Source organism: Tasmannia lanceolata, unplaced genomic scaffold (assembly GCF_043159265.1).
Source record: "Tasmannia lanceolata isolate RefF3 unplaced genomic scaffold, GAP_Taslan_0.1 ptg000008l, whole genome shotgun sequence".
NCBI lineage: Eukaryota > Viridiplantae > Streptophyta > Magnoliopsida > Canellales > Winteraceae > Tasmannia > Tasmannia lanceolata.
The window spans coordinates 25,838,832-25,858,926 of NW_027518685.1; the positions used below are offsets into that span (position 1 = coordinate 25,838,832).

At 39.5% G+C, this 20,095-nt stretch overlaps 2 protein-coding genes across 2 annotated transcripts; one reads left to right on the forward strand and one right to left on the reverse strand.

Moving 5' to 3' along the window:
- Positions 1 to 4,041: 4,041 nt before the first annotated feature.
- LOC143884976 (Protein kinase superfamily protein) lies at positions 4,042 to 7,518 on the reverse strand. The gene is made up of 2 exons (XM_077388879.1): positions 6,261 to 7,518; positions 4,042 to 5,174 (listed from the first exon to the last, which is right to left on the reverse strand). Exons 1-2 carry the CDS (start codon positions 6,736 to 6,738, stop codon positions 4,582 to 4,584), a joined length of 1,071 nt encoding a protein of 356 aa, XP_077244994.1. The 5' UTR covers positions 6,739 to 7,518; the 3' UTR covers positions 4,042 to 4,581.
- Positions 7,519 to 16,569: 9,051 nt separating this feature from the next.
- On the forward strand, positions 16,570 to 19,964 carry LOC143883491 (transcription factor DUO1-like). Its single transcript, XM_077386838.1, has 3 exons — positions 16,570 to 16,880; positions 17,801 to 18,035; positions 19,218 to 19,964. Exons 1-3 carry the CDS (start codon positions 16,684 to 16,686, stop codon positions 19,713 to 19,715), a joined length of 930 nt encoding a protein of 309 aa, XP_077242953.1. The 5' UTR covers positions 16,570 to 16,683; the 3' UTR covers positions 19,716 to 19,964.
- The last annotated feature ends 131 nt before the right edge of the window (positions 19,965 to 20,095 follow it).

Genomic DNA, 20,095 nt, shown 5'->3' on the forward strand with positions numbered 1-20,095 from the left:
TGTATTTTCCAAAAGGTACGGATGGTCCACACAATAGGATGATCCAAACCGTCCATTTGATGGGCCACAATGTAAATATGTTGTGCCCAGAAATTATTTTTGTACTCATATAGTTTCTCATAAATAAAAATCGAAAGGGGGGGGGGGGGGGGAATATCACTGCCCAAATTATATATTCGCCCTTTCCCCCATTAAATTTCTGAGTTCTGACTACATTTTTTTAGGGGCAGCAATTAAACCCGCTAAAATGGGGATCTGCCCCGCCCCGTCCAAAATGGAGGATCCCCAGGTTTAAGCGGTGGCGGGGATGGGGATTGCTCTCGCCCCGCAATCCCCATATAAAATTGAATTTTTGCTAATAAATTTGGGCAGCTGAACTTATCATAGAACAAATTTTGTTTGGTATTCCTAAATTTTTCTGAATATCTTTATCAAATTGATTTTTTGTGGAACTTTCCATTGAAAAAATCCACTAAATGTGTTTCTAAGTGGTGTGCGGGGCAGGGTGGGGATTAGATTTTCCCCGCGAGGCGGGGAAGGGGATCCCCCACCATTCCCAAAGCGGGGATGTGGAAATTTCTCAAGGCAGGGATGGGACGGGGAATGCCACATCCAGCCCGGCCCCGCCCCGTTGCTACCTTTAAATGTTTTCCACTAGAAGGGGTTGGACCGGAAAAGAAAAGGGGGTGAATATATCACATCCCTTCCTTGCTTCGGTAAAATATCTTATAAAGAAAAGGGATTTGCTGGCGTCCATGCAGAAGGCGATGGTCTGTTGCATCTGACAGCAGCCACAGAAGCTCACTTTTATGTCAGATGCGACAGACCATCCTCGAAATGCCTTCTGCCATAGAAACTAGCAGTTTCCTAAAAATAATAGTTTACAATTTGTTTGTCGTTTTGAGGAAAAGACAAACAAAAGGTGCGGCAGAGACAACAGGTGCGGAAGAGATAAGCAGTGGAAAAGACTAACCAAATCTATACATACATATTCACTTTTCAGCAGATTTTGTCTTCACGAGCTGGCAGCTGTCAGATGCAAATACCGATGGAAGCTAGCAAATCCCACCGCATTGAAAATATGATTGTGTTGCCAAAAAAAAAACAGACCTTTTAAAAACTCCGGTATGATCCGAGATATTTCAGATAATATTTTCATATGCATAGATGACAGAATGAGGTGATTTCGATGATGATTTCTACTCACTTTAATTAGGTGCGATCTCTCAATATGTATCTGCACTCACATGTTTCTTAATCCATTCCACTCTGTATTTTATCAGTTAGATCTCTGTTTGGATGCCGGTTTTTTTTTTCCTGGGATTTATGTGGGTAAAGGTAGGAGAAAAAAGAGGGGAGAAGCATTAATTAGAGAAAGATATTATGATGAGTGGAGAAAGAGGGTAGAGAGAGAAAGAGAGAACACCCTTTTCAAGACAAGATTTTGCTGATGTCAGCAAGAAAAAGCTGATGTGACCACTAAAACTTTACCCACATAAATCCTGGGAACAAAAAAAACCCAGCAACCAAACAGAGCATAAAAGATTTTACGAATAGAGCAAATAGTATATGCTCTATTGTAGTGTAGTTTAAAATTATGAATAGATGCTAATATTAAACAAATGGCCACCGAATCTTCTAAGCAAAAAAATTTGGTACAGAGAGAAAGAAGAAGAAAATGAAAAAACTATCCATTCCATCGTCTAAATTCAATGACTTTAAAGCCATACATGATGCATGCCCCGTGTATGTAATCAAATCCGTTGGAACGGATGGGCAACCACAAATCTAATCCTTTATTGATGGTCCCACCATGATTGGATGATCTTAGAACCTTAATCAATAAGGCTCTGTTTGGTTGCAAAAAGTAGGAAAGACGGCTGGGCATTTTCTAGGAAAATGAAATACCAAATGTTGTTTGGTTGTCATTTTCTAGCTCAAATCCCATTGGACTACTAGATATGGAAGAGACATCATTATTAGCTTTTTGCTTAGGTGGCGCCTATGTGGCGGGATTGTCCCCTCCCCTACTTTTCCAATGCCAAACTTTGTTTTTGGTAAATTTTAGAGGGGAGAAGAGTAGAATATGATATGCCATGTGTAATCATTACTTTTTTTCTCTCTCTCTCTCTCTTCTACTATTTATTTTGTTAGTGACACCCTTCCATTCTCCCACATGCTTTGACATCTAACCAAACACACTACCAAAATTCCCTCTAATCTTCTCTAGACAAGTCTACACATATCCCACCCTTGTCACCTCCTTGTTGACTACTACTTCCACTAAAATCTCATCTAATCAAACAGAGCCTAAGGCATCTCGAGTCTCTAGGAGCCCACCAAGAGGAGATAAACCTTTGGTATTTGTCGACATTGATCTTAAGGATGAAATGTCCATTGGGCATGTAACGAGTATAATGTATGTTGTTGGTTCATGCTACCCGCCAAATTAGCAGGCTCGATAGCCATGTTTGATAATGAAAATCAGATCTTTACAATGATCATTTGGGTAGTGAACTCATAAATTTAAGACATCTGTTTCGAACTAGTAGTTATAAAAATGGGAATTGCTAGCGTCCATCACAAAAGGCTTTTCGCAGCTAGTCTATCACACGTCAGACCAGCCACCTCGTGACTGAAGACAAAAGATGTTGTCTCCATTCACGAGGTGGCTGGTCTGAAGTGCGACAGACCAGCCGTGAAAAGCCTTTTGCGATGGACCTTAGGAAATCCCTATAAAAATATATATACTTTGGCATGTTTTGAACTCGTAGTTATAAAAATGGGATTTACTAGCGTCCATCGCAAAAGGCATTTTGCAGATGGTCTGTTGCATCCGACAGCAGCCACAAAGGCTCACTTTTCAGCAGATTTTGTCTCCATCCACGGGGTGAGTGCTGTCATATGCAACAGACCATCCGCGAATGCATTTTTCCATCTAGAAGATCCCTATCAAAATAAGGTGATGATATTTTCACCCCGCATAGTACTTGCACTCCCAATAAATGATTTGACATAAAGTTGCCCACTTTTCACCTCAAATCAGGTTACAGGGGAGTGCGCACGTAATGCAGGAGGGGTGAAAATATCATCTCCCTAAAAATATAGACTTCTGCAAGTATTGTGTTCGTGCATTGCGTTACATAATAATAAATTAACAGAGAAGGGTTGGCGGCAACGTGGTCCCCGTGGATTCACCCAATGGAAGTGGCAAGGACCACAATTTCCTAGGGACCATTGAACCAGTGCACATAAATGTATAAAAATATAGGTAGATACTGTGGAATTATACTATATTGTAACTACGGTATGTTTAGAATAACTCCTAGACTGTAGTGCTCAGAGCCAGCCAATGAGTGGGTTAGAAAAAGAGATTTGACCAAAGCTCAATATGTGCTGGGGCCCATTATCCAATTGGCCCAACCAACACATTGACAGCCGTAAATAATAGGTTCCAAAATACTTAATGCTGTAGGCAGTGAAGCAAATATGTCAATTTAAGGAATGATGGAAAACATGTTAGATGGCAGAATTGCTTTGCTCACTGTTTACTGTGATGTATAACTATAAAAACAACTGGGCTTGACCAACCTTGACTTTAGAGACTGAGAAATGTTAGATTATATGTGTGGGAGAATGGGTTGAGTTGGTTTGGTTTGGTTAGACTAACATCATGAAAATGACCTAAAGATTTGTAGTCTTATATATGTTAATTCAATGGCTAGGGTTTTCTACTTTGGTTAGACTAACATCATGAAAATGACCTAAAGATTTGTAGTCTTATATATGTTAATTCAATGGCTAGGGTTTTCTACCAACCAAATCCAATGAACACGAAAGAGCTAACCTCACAGGCAGAAGAAATGCGAAAAGGTTGTACGAAAGTGAAAGACAGAGAAGTGGCAACTGGCAAGAGGGAACTAGCTGTATTGATGCAAATTGAGTCTTTTGTTGGAGCAGCTCGACCGGTTGCACTGAAGGTTTTGGGATTAATGCACCTTCTACGACTCATACATGAAGGCTATGTAGAAGGCCCGGTAATCAACTGAAAACAATTGCAATTCATGGATGCCATTATGACTACAATTTACAAGCTTCGCAAGCTTCGTGGTGAAACAATTGGATATCCTGTGATCCTTTAATAACTTTTTCATCGGGAAATTTGACAACAATGTCACCAGTCTTAACTATATAAACTCTGAAATTCCAGCATTCACTCCCTAATGTAATCAAAGCTCACTTAACAGACGATTGCGTAGCGGGTTCTTCCCTTCATACTGTACCATATCAAATCCATGATCTCTTGGGGTTGGTGCTACTTCCTCGACCCTGTAATCTCCTAAATCCATCATCTTTGTCTGATTCTGACTGTAAGAACTTTAAATTTAAGTTAAGAGCGGCCATCTTCTTGTCCATAAATAAACCTCCAACCAGAAAACTAATCCATCAACCAATCTATTATGCCATCATTGAGCCATCATTTATTGAAATATCAATTTCTGCCAATGATCTATCATTGTCAACACCTCCACCACCAGTGCTACCATCTGTGTCACTATTTTGCCTACTAAATACAAAGTTTTACTGTCCGATTTCTTCGAGCTTTCTGACAACTTGCTTAATATCTGGTCTCAAAGATGGAGAAGGAGAACAACAACCCATAGCCAGTTGAAAATACATGAGTAAACCTTCCTCGGTGATAAAATCTTGAATCTGAGCATTACTTTGGCTGAGAATCTTGGAATTAAATATCTCTGAAAATTTACGATCAAGAACTGCATTTCTCAAGGAGTGTGGCAGATGAAAATCCATGGAAGATGATGAAGTTCCATAAATGGGCTCCTTCCCAGTGAGAATTTCAAGTAAGATGATCCCCAAGCTGTAGATATCGCTCTCTTTGCTTGCATCCTTCATCTTGATCAGTTCCGGGGCTTTGTAGCCCTGATCTGCAGAAGCTTGAAGCATTTCTTGGCCGGCTGTAGGGTTCAAGAGGAGATGTACACCAAAATCGGATAAGTAAACTTGGTAATTCGAATCGAGTAATACATTTTTTGACTTGAGATTTCCATGGATGATGGGCTTCTGCAATCCAGTGTGAAGATGGTCCAGTCCTTTGGCAATGCTGAGAGAGATCCTGTAAATAACGGACCACCTCTGTGATTCATCATTTCTGCCTGTCAAAAGAAAGATGGTGCCCTGTTTCAGACTTCTAGGATAACTCGAAAGAGAAACAGAACACTGAGATTTTATAGGGTCAAACTTGGGGGAAAATGACAAGGTAAAGGAAGATTAAAAGTAGAGACAAGAATTGAGTTCAATAGGCAGCAGTCCAAAAGTTCAAGAAACTGTAAGGATGAGAAACAAACCACGAAGGCAAATTGCTTATTCTTAAAAGGATATAGAGAAGAAGATAACAGGAAAGGTAACAAAGGCAACGGCAGGGAAAATTCATACATATACACACAAATAAAAGAAGGGGGGCAAGGCATAGTTTCTCCACAAGACAGTAACAAAATGATAAGGATCTATGAAGAAAGAGAAAAATCAAGATCTGAGTCCAACTGAGTTTTCCTCTACAATCTCGAAAAATGAGATATTTATGAAGGCAGAAAGATATAACACAACAAAATGCAATTCATGTTTCTCCTTAAGTTTAATGTAACCCAGTGAAGAAAAACAAAACAATAAACTTCTCAACCAGAAACCTGAAAATTGGTGGCTATTTCAGGTAAGGCTTGAATCAGATAAAGCAAGGAACAATTAGAAAACTGAAAATTGGTGGCTATTGCAGGTAAGGCTTGAATCAGACAAAACAAAGAACAATTAATATGATAGTTTGGGCCACACAATCACAAAAAAGAACAAAGAGAAGAAACAAACCTCACTTCAAGAAGGTTCACTGCAAACTAAAACCAGGAAAGAAACAAGAGATTGAAGATGTCAACCAGACACAAAACATCTAAACATAAAAAAAGGAAAGAGATTGAGGACTATAGACCATATTTACAACGCCACCCACATAACCCATTCTGTAACAGAGTTCTATAAGCCAAAAATGAAGTTTCATTTGCAGCATTGGGTAAACAAACTCAATATTCATCTGAGTCCATCGAAAGCCTAGTTAACAAACAGTAAATCAGGATTCAGTTCCACATCATTAATTTACAAAGAAGCTAATGTATCAGGTTATACTTTTTCTCCATTTTTACCAAAACATTAAATCTGAGAAAGGAAAACAAAAAAAAAAATACAAAAATTACCTCTTAAGAACTGAGCCAGAGTGCCACGAGTAAAGAATGGATGAACGAGAAGCTTCTCGCCTCTGGGTCCCGAATAAAAAGCTTGTAGAGGAACCAAATTGGGATGCCTGAGGAATCCAAGCATCTGAATTGCAGGAAAAACTTCCTTCATCCGTCCCGTGCACGCTGGCCTTAGAAACCGGAGTAGAACTACTGAATTACTCCTCTGCAAACTGGCCTTATACAATGTCCCATAACTCGATTTTCCCACAACTTCACCAGGCGCATCCAAAACATCGAGAATAGTAAGATCCTCTCCCCCTGGAAAGATCACCAAATCCTCTACTTCTAATTCTTCCTGGTATTGAAAGCTCATATTCTCTTCAGACTTTTCAATTCTAGACTTTCTACGACAAAAGTACACAACGAAGAACATAACAACAAGGAGAAACGAAGAAATCAAACCTAGAACTACCTTCACTCTATTGTTTTTTTCCATATCAAAAGAGTAGATTTGTTCTTAATTGGAAAAATACTGAAGCAAAGAGGAGGAGCCAAAAGAGTTAAAGAAACTACACAATCTTGTGACGATTTTCATTGCCAATAACTGATTGGAGATTGAAAATTGAATCGGAAGAAAAGAACCAAAAGATATGTAAAATTCAATTCGAAGAAAAGAACTTCACCATCATAAGAAACCCTAGATTAGGAAGCAAGGCAAGAACCTCGTACTTGAAACACAAGCATCAGATTCCTTCAGTGATCACGAATTGAATAATCTTTCTCGGATCTTTACCGAGATCCGGAAAGGATCAACGGCATTGTCCTCAATTGTGTAAACCCTAGAAACAAAATAACTTCGAAACCCTAATCCAAGAGCATTTCTTTTCAAAAAAAAATAAATCTCGTTTCTAGGAAAAAGAAGATTCAGATATTAGCGGGGAGAGCTTAAAAAACCCTACAAATGAAATAGTTTCGCTGCCGAAACCCTAATCCAAGAGCATTCCTTTTTAAAAAAATCTCGTTTTTTAGCAAAACAAGGTTCAGATCTTAAACCTGAGAGCTTAAAAACCATAGAAACAGAATAATTTCGCAGCCCAAACCCCAATCCAAGAGCATTCCTTTTAAAAAATTCTCGTTTTTTGAGAAAAAAGAAGATTCAGATCTTAAACCTGAGAGCTTCAAAACCCTAGAAATATACGGGATCACAGAGGGAAAAGTTTTGAGATGAAAGTTTAAGGCAGGAAGAGGCAGAGAGAAAAGGGCGTGGAGAAGAGGGGAAAAAGTGCCCAGTTAATGGGACACGTGGCGTGATCTGATTGAGGATTCGTGAACGAGAATTAGTAGATTGAAAGTAGTGCCCATGGCACGTACTAAATTCGTTTTCTAGTTAGTAGAGAATGACGGAAAAGCCCTTGAAAGGGATTATTCATTAATTTAATTCCTTGTAAATGACAAATCTATTCGTTGAATGTGACGTGCATCGTTGGATCACGATCCCACGGCTGATGACGCCAGAGAAAAAGTGAAAACGACGTGAGAAGGATTTGGGTGATATCACGTTTAATTATATTCTGGTGGTTGGTCGTTTGTATTTATACCTCTTGTTTTGATATTGGCACAGGGCACTCATCTCCTCTATTTTACAAAGAGTGCCGAGCAAAAGGTCACATACGATCAATGATAAAAGGCAATTTCTTGGTCCCGTTAGTCTTAACATTATGGTAAATCAAGAGCATTTTTCTCATAAAACATGAGAATTGGACCCACAGAAAAGGTGGAACTTTGCTTGGATTTTTTGGGAATGATTTTTTCCCCCTTCTCATCTCTTCCTCTTATCTATCTATTCTAGTAATGACACCCCTGCAACTACTCTACGAGGTTGATAACTGGACCCTACTTACCATTATTCTACAAGATAAGTTCCAGGAACCTCCATGTCGACTACTTATACCACTAATCTATGAGGTATGGATCAAGGGCCACAGATCGTATGATCAAGGCATTTGGCTTGACTTACAATTGATGTTCAAATCAACGAATATAATCACTTACAAAAGACAATACAACGTGAGGCCAATAATTGTTATTTAGGAAAGAGGGACACACACCCTTTCTTTCTGGCATTTTCCTGATTACTTACTGTTGATTAAATAATAGGGGTAATTACATTTACACCCCCTCTACTTTCTAACATATTCTCTTCCACCCCTATAGTTTAAAACGTGACAAATACACCCCTGTAGTTTCAATTTGCTTAAGGTTTGCCCCCTCAGCTGAAGGTTCGTCCATAGATTGAAGGGTTAGGATGATCCGATGGAGCTGATTTTTTGGGCACACCCTATCTATGTCAGGACCCATCAAATGCACGCTTTGGATCATCCAAATAATGTGAGCCCATGCTTGAATCCAAACACTACCAAAAAATCATCCAAATAATGTGGGCCCACATTGTTTGGATGATCCAAAGCGTTCATTTGATGGGTCCTGACATAGATAGGGTGTGCCCAAAAAATCAGCTCCATTGGATCATCCTAACCCTTCAATCTATGGATGAATCTTCAGCTGAGGGGGCCTACCTTAAACAAATTGAAACTACAGGGGTGTATTTGTCACGTTTTAAACTATAGGGGTGGAAGTGGATGTGTCAGAAACTAGAGGGGGTGTAAATGTAATTTTCCCTAAATAATAAACAACCATAAGAGCATAAGCTTCTGGTGTAATTGGTTGTTTCCATTTCACGGTAGATGTCATAGTTGTAAATTTTGTTTGCTTTGTTTTGGTGGCAGGAACAGAACGCTTCGATGATTTCGGTCCGATTCTGTTCGAAAAATTTCATTCCACTACGATACATGGAATTATTTTAATAATTAAAAAATATGAAAAAAATCCAAAAAAACAAATGAAGAAACTCCCAAAAAAATATAAGAAATAAATAAATGAACCAAATATGTAAAAGGTCCATTATTTATTTAAAGGAAAATCACTATAACCTGAAATGCATGTGTTGACCAATGGCTGACAAGATGAAAGATTTTTAAAGACCAAATTATAAGATATACCAGACTATTGGGATTTAATAAAGTTTGGACATGATAGAATTTATGAATTTTTAAATTGAAAAAAAATTCCATCGATTAGAAGTTAAGATTTTCACCCGACCCATTTTTTCGAATTTTTGTACTAAATTTGGAAAGTTAACTTTTTATTTGTTTAGATTTGAATATTTGAAACTATTTTTAATAGATCCAAATGAGGGTTATTCCCTTATTTACATGTTAATTTTAAGTAAATAGACAATAAAAATAATAAGGACATTTAAAATTTTGTCCGAAAGGGCGAAATTCACTGAAATTTGGAACGAAATGTTTCATATGACATTTCACTATGACTTCCAGATCAAAACAAAAAATTTCACCTATTTCGGATGAAACGAAACGAAATTTACTTCTATTGTAGGTGGTGAACAAGCTTAAGCTTTTGAATGAGATAACAACCACACATGCTTACTTTTCAACGGGGTTTGTCTTATTCATTTAATTCATACGAAGTAGCTGTTGTTCTGTCATGCAAAAGTCAGCTGCAAAATGCCTCAAGCAGAGATTCCCCAGCGAATCCCCTATAAGATTATAATTTTCATCTAAAATATGGATGCAAAAATATTTTCGTAGGAAAAAAATTTCATCAAGAAATGTTTTTCCAGCAATCCATACACGGCCTTATAGAACATAAGGAGCTGACCCGTCCAAACACGGCCTTTTGAATCAACGAATATGATCACGTCTAAGAGATAGAAGTCGGGCACTAAATGTCATTTCGGAAACAGGCACCAACCCTTTTCTTTTTAGTGTTTTCACTCTACAAATTACTTACTGATACCCTTTTCTTTTTATCGTTTTCCTTCTACGAATTACTTACTGATGTTGACAATTGAAGTCTAGAGGAGTGTAAAATTAAGAAAGAGTGTCAATATGAAAAAGAAGGGGTGGGGTGATCGTCTGGCAGGGAGAGAGAGAGAGAGAGAGATGTTGTAGGATTTCAATCAATCTATATGATGTATACTAACCATGTTTCTTTCCATTGTCATTGGTTTTCTTTTCATGGAAAAATGTTATAGGAAAACTGTTTCCATGATGGATTTTATTTTACACCTCATGCATAGCATGCGTGGCGCACATCATTTTACAAACCATGTTTTGATCCGGCAGTGCCCACCATTTACACCATTATGGTGGGGTCCACCAGTTTACGCCCATGAGTGGGCCCACCATCTCCATCCAAATCCATGCAGAGTGAGGGCAACCATTTTACCCCATGTTTCGACAGGGTGGGTCCCACCAAATCCACAGAAACTCATGTATCGGGTGAGGCCCACCATTTCACCTCAAGTTTTGATGGGGTGGGTCCCACGATCTCCACGCAAGACCCATATGCAGAGAGTGGGGCCCATCATTTTTTAACTCATATTTTGATGGGGCAGGGCCCATTATATTAAACCCTTGCATAGCGAGGGCAAAGAATGTTAGTGAGTCTATAAGTTTCTAGGTAGAACCTAGTTCGGATTTTAGGCTGAAAAAGGTTAAAAACAAAAGCCACTTTTACTCCCCTTCCACTTATTGGGACCCATCAAAAGTCAGCCAAACGCCGTTTGTTAGAGCTTTAATGGGATCATCCCCTTTGAGAAGTCCGATCAGGATGGGACAAAGACCATGTCGGTAGCCTCGTGATGTTCAACAAGATCAACAGTCTCGATTTCATGCCTTTAATCAATTAACCGTTGATTTTTGTTCTCCATTATCATCCAAATCATTCTCTATTTATACTTCAGAATTTTTTTTCCCTGTCGCATATGCCATGAAACTGAGCTGCCACAGACCTTTTTTTTTCTTGGCTGCACTCTTTCTGGTGCCATACTGAGCGGGGTATGAAGCTTGAATTGTCCTCATCAGATTGAGACATCAGCAGTCGTGATCTAGGGACCTGATAATCTGCTGGACCTTCCAAAATTGGCTTCGTGGCTGTTATCTTCTCTCGTCTTTGTTCTTATGTGCTGCTAAATTATCTTCACGGGTCTGTTTGGAAATGCAGCGTAGACTCCGAGAGTAGTGGAATAAGCTGTCAACAAGGAGGAGACATGATTTGCCTAGAATTAGCTCCGAGAGTAGTGGGTGTTCTCATAATTTTGCCCCAGAGCTGGGTAAGGCATGACCCCTACTAGTGTATTATTATAAAAGAGATATTACAATCAAGAGCACAAATATATGAGCCGGGGAAATAAAGGATCTCAAGTTATCCAAATTCTTCGATAATAACTAGAGGGGATTTGTTAAGGTCCATCGCAAAAGGCTTTTCTCAGCTGGTCTGTTGCACGTCAGATCAGCCACTCATGAATGGAGACGAAAGCTGTTGTCTTCATTAACGAGGTGGCTGGTCTGATGTGTGACAGACCAGCCGTGAAAACCCTTTTGCGGCTGACTAGAGAGAAGGGAAAAACAATGGTTTCCCAAATATCCAATATATGATGTGTATGTAGCTTAACACTCAATGGATGAGTGCCAAGTTACAAGGATATTCCAAGAGCCCATCGTCTCATGATGGGGCCCTTCCTCCGTAGTTGTAAGCGGTTTTTTTAAAGCATATGTGTGTTCAATCCTCTGGATTAGAGAATTTAAAAAAGAAGCCGTCTCCATCTAAAGCAAACAACTGGAATTCTCCGTTTAAATTCCATTTCCTATGATCTGCGACCAAGGAAATATCCAATTAATTAATTAGCCCACTTATCCCCAGCTTCTTCTAAGTCTTCTTCATCAAGGAGGCTCTTGGGCTGCCTTTTATTGTTTTTGGTGCAATAAATATGAGTTTAGATGATAAAGAACGAGAGATTGATCTGTCCAGCGAGAATTCCGTGCTTTTGGGGAGGGATGAAATTCTTATTAGAATTAAATATTTTATTTTATTTTAATTTTCATTCCATCTATAGGGCCGAACCCGTCAGGTCCAACCTGAAAAAAAGTCGGGTCAGGTTCGGGCTGAGGGCTTGCTCAACCGGACCCGAGTTTAACCCGACATTTTTTTTATCATAATTTTTTAGCAAGCTTCGGATTGGGTCAGGTTGAGCTCAAGTCGAGTCTGGTTCGGGTTGGAAAAACAGGGTGGGTTACTCAGGTCGGGTCAGGTTGAACTTAAATGGTTCCTCAGGTCAAGTTCGGGTTGGCCTCAAACCCGACTGGAGGTGCACCCCAGGAATTAGAGTAGGAATCAAAATGCCGGAACAATGTCTCCTGCTAGTCAGATGAACGAATCTGATCACGTCCATGTCGCACAGGTGGGGCCCAAACGTTCCTGTTAGGAAAGAGGATAACAGTCATTTCCTTTTATCATTTCTCAACTCCAAACAGCGACTTGGACAGACTGTTGCCACCCGAAATTGAAAATTCTACAAGCACAAGCAGAGACATGTGCTTTGGGCACCCTATGTCAATTGTCAAAGACTCCCTGTTCTCATTGGGGGACAACTCTGACAATATGATGTTTTGTGGGCCCATCTCAACCATTAATCGTACTAAAACTTGTGCACGAGTGCTAGTAGGCACATGGAAGTAGTCTTTGGACAGCAAATTGCATAGGGGGGCCCAATTTTTTGGATGATCTAGACCGTTTATCTAGTACAAGAAAAAATCTAGCCTTAGTTTCCCAACAATTGTATGACCAGACGGTTACGATCATCTGATGGAAGAGATTTACAGGTATAGCCCACAAAGTGTCTGATGAGGACTTTGTAAGTAACAACAAATTCCACATCTTCTACCCATGAGACATTCTGGTGGATGACTAGTATTTGTACACACTGTGGGACAATTTGAAGTGGACTTGTATGGGCCCATCTTGTGCTGCTGTGGGTCCCAATGTTGCAGCCAATGAGAGCAACAGTATTGGAATCTCCGTCTTGGATGAGGTGATGTTGCTGTTGACGAGGAGTTGCTATCATGGGCGTGCAAAACATAAAAGGAACACGTTTAGTACCTTTAAAATTGGGGAATGATATTTCCCCCCTCTGACGGATAAAATGCGCCCCCCCCCCCCCCCCCCCCCCCCCCGCCCCCCACAAAGTTTTGAAGGCAAAGAAAAACGTTAAAATGGGGTGAATTTATCCTCCAGCAGTGAACCATTCTCACAGAAACAGTAAAAGGGGGTGAATTTATCCTCCAGCGGTGAACCATTCTCACAGAAACATTTTTGGGGGGGGGGGGGGGGGGGGGGGGGGGCGCTAAAAAACAGTAATATTTTAAACGATTAATTGGCAAACCTACAAAACACGTTTAATACCTATATAATTTGAGGATTGCTAGATTCAGAGGCACCCCTCCAAGAAAGGGCGGGCACCTTTATTATTCAAATTCCACTGTAGGCATTTATGATCTCCCGACTTTTTGTGCCATCTTAAATGTGATATGACCAATGAGTGCCCTCTGAAAGGGCGCCTGTGAGTCTAGACTCTCTCTTTAAATTCTGTCATTTACAAAATATAGGAGGGTAAGGTTGGAAAAATGGCAAAAAACATGTTTATTAAAAATTTTAGGAACAATGATAGCTTGGAGAGCTTGGAGAGCGTCCTTGCAAAAACCAGTCACATGGGCGCCCGCATTGATCAAGTCAGTTATGATTATAGTTGTGAACGTTGTATCCCTATTTTTTTAGCCCCCTAATAAATGCACTTTCTCACTGTAGAAATCGATGGATAAATATCCCATCAAAACTCACAATCAATGACAGTAAAACAAATCACATAATGACAAATCACAAAGAACACACAATTTTTACATGGTTCGGCAAAGCCTATATCCACGGTTGATCCAAGAGAAATATTCCACTAATCAAGAAAGATACAAGATTATAAAAGGTTCCTCAATCGATCCAACACTTATCGATTTCCAAAACCTTCCCTTGTAACCCTTTACAAAACCCCTTCTTGACTTCCTCTCTTGTAGTGCACATAAGAGAAAATCCATCGCCGTTGTTGCCTTTGTTCTTCTCTTCTCTGGCTTGAAGAAACCAAGAGAATCCCCTTCACAAACCCTTTCCACTCGAGGCACAAAACACATTTTTCTTATCTTCAATTTAGCCTAGAGAAAACGTCACTTTTTCCTTCTCTCTTGGAATCGTTAGATGTGGGAATGTTTCCTAATTTTGGTTTTTTTTCTTTTTAAACCGCAAGCCAATTTCTCTCTTTCCTTACCACACGGCATTGCTATATTTAATAATAGCAAGCCGTGTGAAACAAGACAACTTTCCAACACTTGCTATGGACTAATGAGGGTGCCCTTGTAACTGGTTTTTGCAAGGATGCTCTTCAGTCTGTCATTGTGTAACTGGTTTTTGCAAGGGTGCCCTTCCGTCTATCATTCTTTGTAATGAGCAATGATGGATTGAAGGGCACCCTTGCAAAAAAACAGCAAAAACAAGGAATGAGGGTGCCCTTGTAACTGGTTTTTGCAAGGGCGTCCTTCAGTCTATCATTGCTCTTAAATTACTAAACTACCCATGTTTTCTTGAGGTTTGCTGAGAAATGTCAGCTTTAGATCGGATCCTTGGCTTGGGATTTTGAACTTGAGGGTAAGATCATATGACACGTGCTAACATATCCTGGTGTGTAAAGGCTTTAAAAGCACTAAAGAATGCTAGTTGACTCGAACTATGACAGGCACTGTTCCAGAGAGATTAAAAACGCCTAGCCTTGGCTACTCATGGTCACGATCTATCTCTAGAGAGAGAGAGAGAGAGAACTTAAACTTTAGATCGTTTAGAACTCTGCAAATCAAGCCGTGCAAATAAACTAGAATACAAAAGGAATATGAAACTTACCTTGATCCCCCATGGTGTTGGACCGAACGGGATGATCTCCTACTGCCTCTCTAGTTTGCCTAATCTCTTGTGGGGGAGATCTCCTTATGACAGGTTAGACGGCAACATAGACCAACCCCTCTATTTATAGAATAAGACCTCTTAGAGTCATGCCTACAACAAAACTCTAGCTAGCTACACTAATCATCCATGTCTCAAAGGGATGAAATGTACTGATTACCCTTATACCCTTCACTGATCACTGTGGAAATGGGTAACTCCAGCAATTTCACACTTAATCCCATTCTTAAATCTAGACCATAGATCTTAGATCAATGATTGCACACATAAGATCTTACAAGAGATAGAGAGACGGAGATATTAGGGGATAGTCATTAAAAGTAAGGGTGCAACTTGGGTCGGGCTCAAACCGAATCCGATGGGTTCAACCCGATTTTGGCTCGGTTGGGTTGGGAAAAGCCAACTTGATTTAATTTTAGGTTGGGTTAGGGTTGAGGCCTTGGCAACCCGATCCGAACCCAACTTTCGTCCTCTAATTTTATCTTGATTTTCTTTGGGTTATTGTATTTTGTTGTTTTGGCCCAAGGGGAGCTTAAACCAACCCGACTCAATCTGACTTGATTTCAGGTTAGATGGGTTCAGTTAGGGTTGAGAGATTTTAGAGGCGGGTTGGGTTAGGGTTGACCATCCTTAATCCGATCGAGGCTCGGGTTGGATTGGGTTAGGGTTGAAGGAATGCTATCTCAGGTTGGATTGGTGTTGGCCTCAACCCGATCTAACCCGACTCAAGTTGCACCCTTAACTAAAAGAGATATTCGGATCGGGGCACAACTAAAATTATTTCCATAACATAATCCTTACCCTCCGATCTATAGAGGAACTGCACATTATGTAACCTCTATAGATTGGAGGGTTAGGATCATCTCATGGGAATGATTTTTGGGGCATAACTTATGTACATTGTGGCCCAACAAGTGGATGGTTAGGATGTGCCTATGTACTAGGCCATACTGTACTTTTGAAAAAAAACAACATAAGATCTCACGACGATATTTTATATGGTGTGTGGCCCAACAAATGAACGGTTTGGATGATCCTATGAAGTGGGCCATACTGTAATTTTTGAAAAATACTGGATTTTACAGTCACAAATCATATATAATCTCGTCATTAAAATTAGAGGTTGGTTCACCTCTACTGCGACTAGCCACTAGGTGGCTCCCTTGAAAACCACTAAACCAGCCGATCACTTCTTTGTGAAAGGGATTAATTAACATGTTATTAATGGAATTAATCTCCTTGCCATTCACAACTAGGTGCACGATTGTAACTTCATGCATATTTGATTGAGAGAGGGAAAAGGAGACGTGGGTGCCTAGTGGGGAAAGCCCATTAACAACCGTTTTAACCGTCACCTTTTATAAAAAATGAAAATGGAGGAAAACAAATTCAAAACTGGACCATGATTCGTTTTTCAGATTTAAAAATGGGTGACAAAAGCGAGGGAGAGATACAAATAGAAAGTAAGATTTGGGTTTGAATTTAAAGAAAAGAAGTGATTTTCCTTTTCCTTTTTTGTGTTATGGATGGACTCAGAGATGATGGGGTGGTAATGAGGAAAGGGCCATGGATGGCAGAGGAAGATGAGATACTATTAGATTATGTGAAGAAATATGGGCCGCGAGATTGGAGCGCCATCCGATCCAAGGGTCTATTGCCAAGAACAGGAAAATCGTGCCGTCTTAGATGGGTTAATAAGCTTCGACCCGACTTAAAGACGTAAGCTTTTTTTCTTTCTTCTTTCTTCTTTCTGTTTTGTCATGTGCCTAGATGGGTCCCAGTTAGGGTAGAATAGATCTTCCCTTTAAGAAGATCAATCATGTTGTGAACCGATTTGTGTTCGTAACATTTTCGTAATATCAGTGAAATGATACCCTCCACCCCCACCCCCACCCCCACCCCCACCCCCAACGGTTTCTGTGAGAATGGCTCACCCCCTTTAACCCTTTTCTTTACCTTTAAAACTTAACGAAAAACGTTAGGGGGGGGGGGGGGGGTCGCGGTTTTGGGTATTTTATCCGTTGTGGAAAATAACATTTCCCTGACATTATTCTTTTTTCCTAGTTTGAAAGACCGATTTAAAGTAATCAGTCTTTTTTCTTCTTATGATTAGCAGTGAAATTAGTGAGTAATTGTATTTCTACTAAGTTTAGACCGGGCTTAAAGACATAACCTTTTCTTTGTTACTTGCCTAGGATCTTCCCTCTAAGAGGATCAATCACGTTGCGAACCGATTTGGGTTTGTAACATTCTTCTTTTTTTCTTAGGTTGAAAGCCGAATTTAAAGTAATTACTCTTTTTTCTTCTGATTATTAACAGTGAAATTAGTGACTATTGCATTTCTACTATCTGCATTTTGTTGGGCCAATGCAATTTTCTAGTTTGGTTTCTTCAATGTTAACAACATTGTAGTACATGGATTATTAAATTTTCTTCAAGGGTTTTCTCTTTCATATCAATTAATCGACTACATTATTAGAAACCAACTAATTAACATGCCATTGAATTGCTTTTTTATTTTATTTTTTCATTCTTTATCACTTAATTTAAAAGACAATTTCATTATTATTTTGCTGTCACTAAGATTATGGTGGTGGATGATGAACTTATTTTGATTTATGAATTTAAAAAAAGGGCAGGGGGTGCAAATTTTCATCAGAGGAGGAGAGGGCGGTGATTGATTTGCAAGAAAAATTTGGGAACAAATGGGCGAGAATTGCGACTTATTTGCCGGGAAGAACAGATAATGATGTGAAGAATTTCTGGAGTACCAGGCAGAAGAGGTTGGCAAAGATTTTGCAGACACACCAAACACCCAAATCACAGAAAAACCATGGAAAATTTTCTATTTTTGCTGAAGTGACTGCTTTCGAGGTAAGAAAAATGGAGACTTCCCTTCTAGCATGATTTATATAAAACCTGTTTTTTTTTTAATACTCAGGGGCGTTTGGATACACAGATTTTAGAATTCGGGATTTCTTCAAAATTGTAGCTAAGATACAAGTGAAGAAGCCGACTAGCCGTTGTTTTTGACTAGTTTTTGACTTCTCGCCCTTCTTCCCATCAGCAAGAGAGTAGCAGATCCTCTCATATTTCCTCCAGGTTTTAAAAATCTTTGGATGCAAGAGAGATTTTTAAAACCTGAATTTCTCGCTTAAAATCCAAGAAATGCTGTCACGACAGCAGACAACAGCTTGATCATGAAGCCTCTTTTACACTGTTTTCAAACTAAAAACTTGGATTGTAAAATCCACGTATCCAAACGGCCCCTTAGGGTATGTTTGTCAACCATGAAATATTTTTCGTGGAATTTTAGTTTACAAGAGAAATGGGTAGGGAGAGTGGGAGAGGAAGAGAATTGAGAGGGCACGAGTGAGGAAATCGTAAATAGTGGCTAAGCAATAGGAAAATACCACTATTTTGAATAGGTTTTTTTTTTTCCTGTTTTTCAGCCATGTTGCACCCTCTCCTAGTCTCCTCACTCATTCCCTTTCAATTCTCTCCCTCTTTCCCCTCTAATCCCCAATCTGATAAATTAATATTCCATGGAAAAAGTTTTCATGACTTCCAGATATAGCCTCACATTCATTTCCTTTTCCAATGGAAAGAGTTGGCCTCTTAATTTCCATGCGGGAATGTGAAGCCGAGAAAAAATGTCCCATATAAATGGTTACATGTATAGTGATCTAGTGTATCTGGACCATCCAATTTAGGGAGTCCCATATGGATATCTCTGATTTAAATATGGAAAATGATACATTTACCCCCCTTTCTTCCCCGGGTCAACCACTTGTAGTGTTAAAAGATTAGTCATAACTCATAAGTACACTGGAGAGGGTAAGAGGATGGCCCAGGGAAGAGAAGGGGACAAATATGTCATTTCCATTTAAATATTTGTTTTCTTCACCATTACTCATTAAAAATATAAACATAGACCATTTCCTAAACTATTTTATTTATTGGTAAATAAATCTCTATTTTCTGTTTCCACATAAAAAAAGAAGAAAAACTTTTTTTTTTTGTTTAATTTGATTCTTAACTTTGTTTATTTCCTAGGAGTCTATATTCAGTTCCATGCCATATCATGAAGAGTCCTCAATGGGTCAATGTAGCAAACCTTCCTCCTACATGGGGAATTCAGATGAAATCAAGATGGTGCAGTTACCAGATTTGCTAAGCCCAAATTTACTTGATTTGGAAACAAACCTTCAACTCATTGATAAGCAGCCATGCTTAGATTTATCTCCACAATTTGCTTATGATCACTTCTCACACCCACCATTAGACTTCCCATTCCTGCCAGAAAGCCAATACCTCCATTCCGTCGGATTCGGAGATCCAAGCTTTTTGGACATTTTTGCGTGTAGAGAAACATTTGAGTCCATCAACGGCCCACGATTCGCGACATGGTTGCCGTATTTTGAATTGGACACAGGTGGATATGGCACTAAAGAGGAAGGTGACAATATCATGAGCCCGGATAGCTTCTTTGACGATATTCCGGTCGACATGTTTGACAGCCTTGAGCCTTTCCCGAGCTCATCGGAGCGATGATTGGTCAGGAGTATTGCTCGGAATTTACTGTAACCGGAGTCTTGTAATTTGATTCCATGCAGATTTTGGTGACTAGCAGTTCTTTGTTCTTATAATGGATGACTAAGACATCTATTTTTTTTTTTTCTCTTTCAAGGGGGAAGGTAATTAGGTAATGATCATCCCTTGTTTAGATGCTCACAAAATGACCTTTGTACGTCTTAAGGTCTATATATGTGTGTGTGGGAGTGTCTAAGCAAATTTCGTACAAAGCCCCATTTGGGGGCTTCTATTTTTCAAGAGAGGAGCTACCACAATTTGTCTTATTAATTTAATTGGTATTAAGGGTGCAATTGGTCCGGGTTGGGATGGGTTGGGTTGGGTTGAGGCCAACCCTAGCC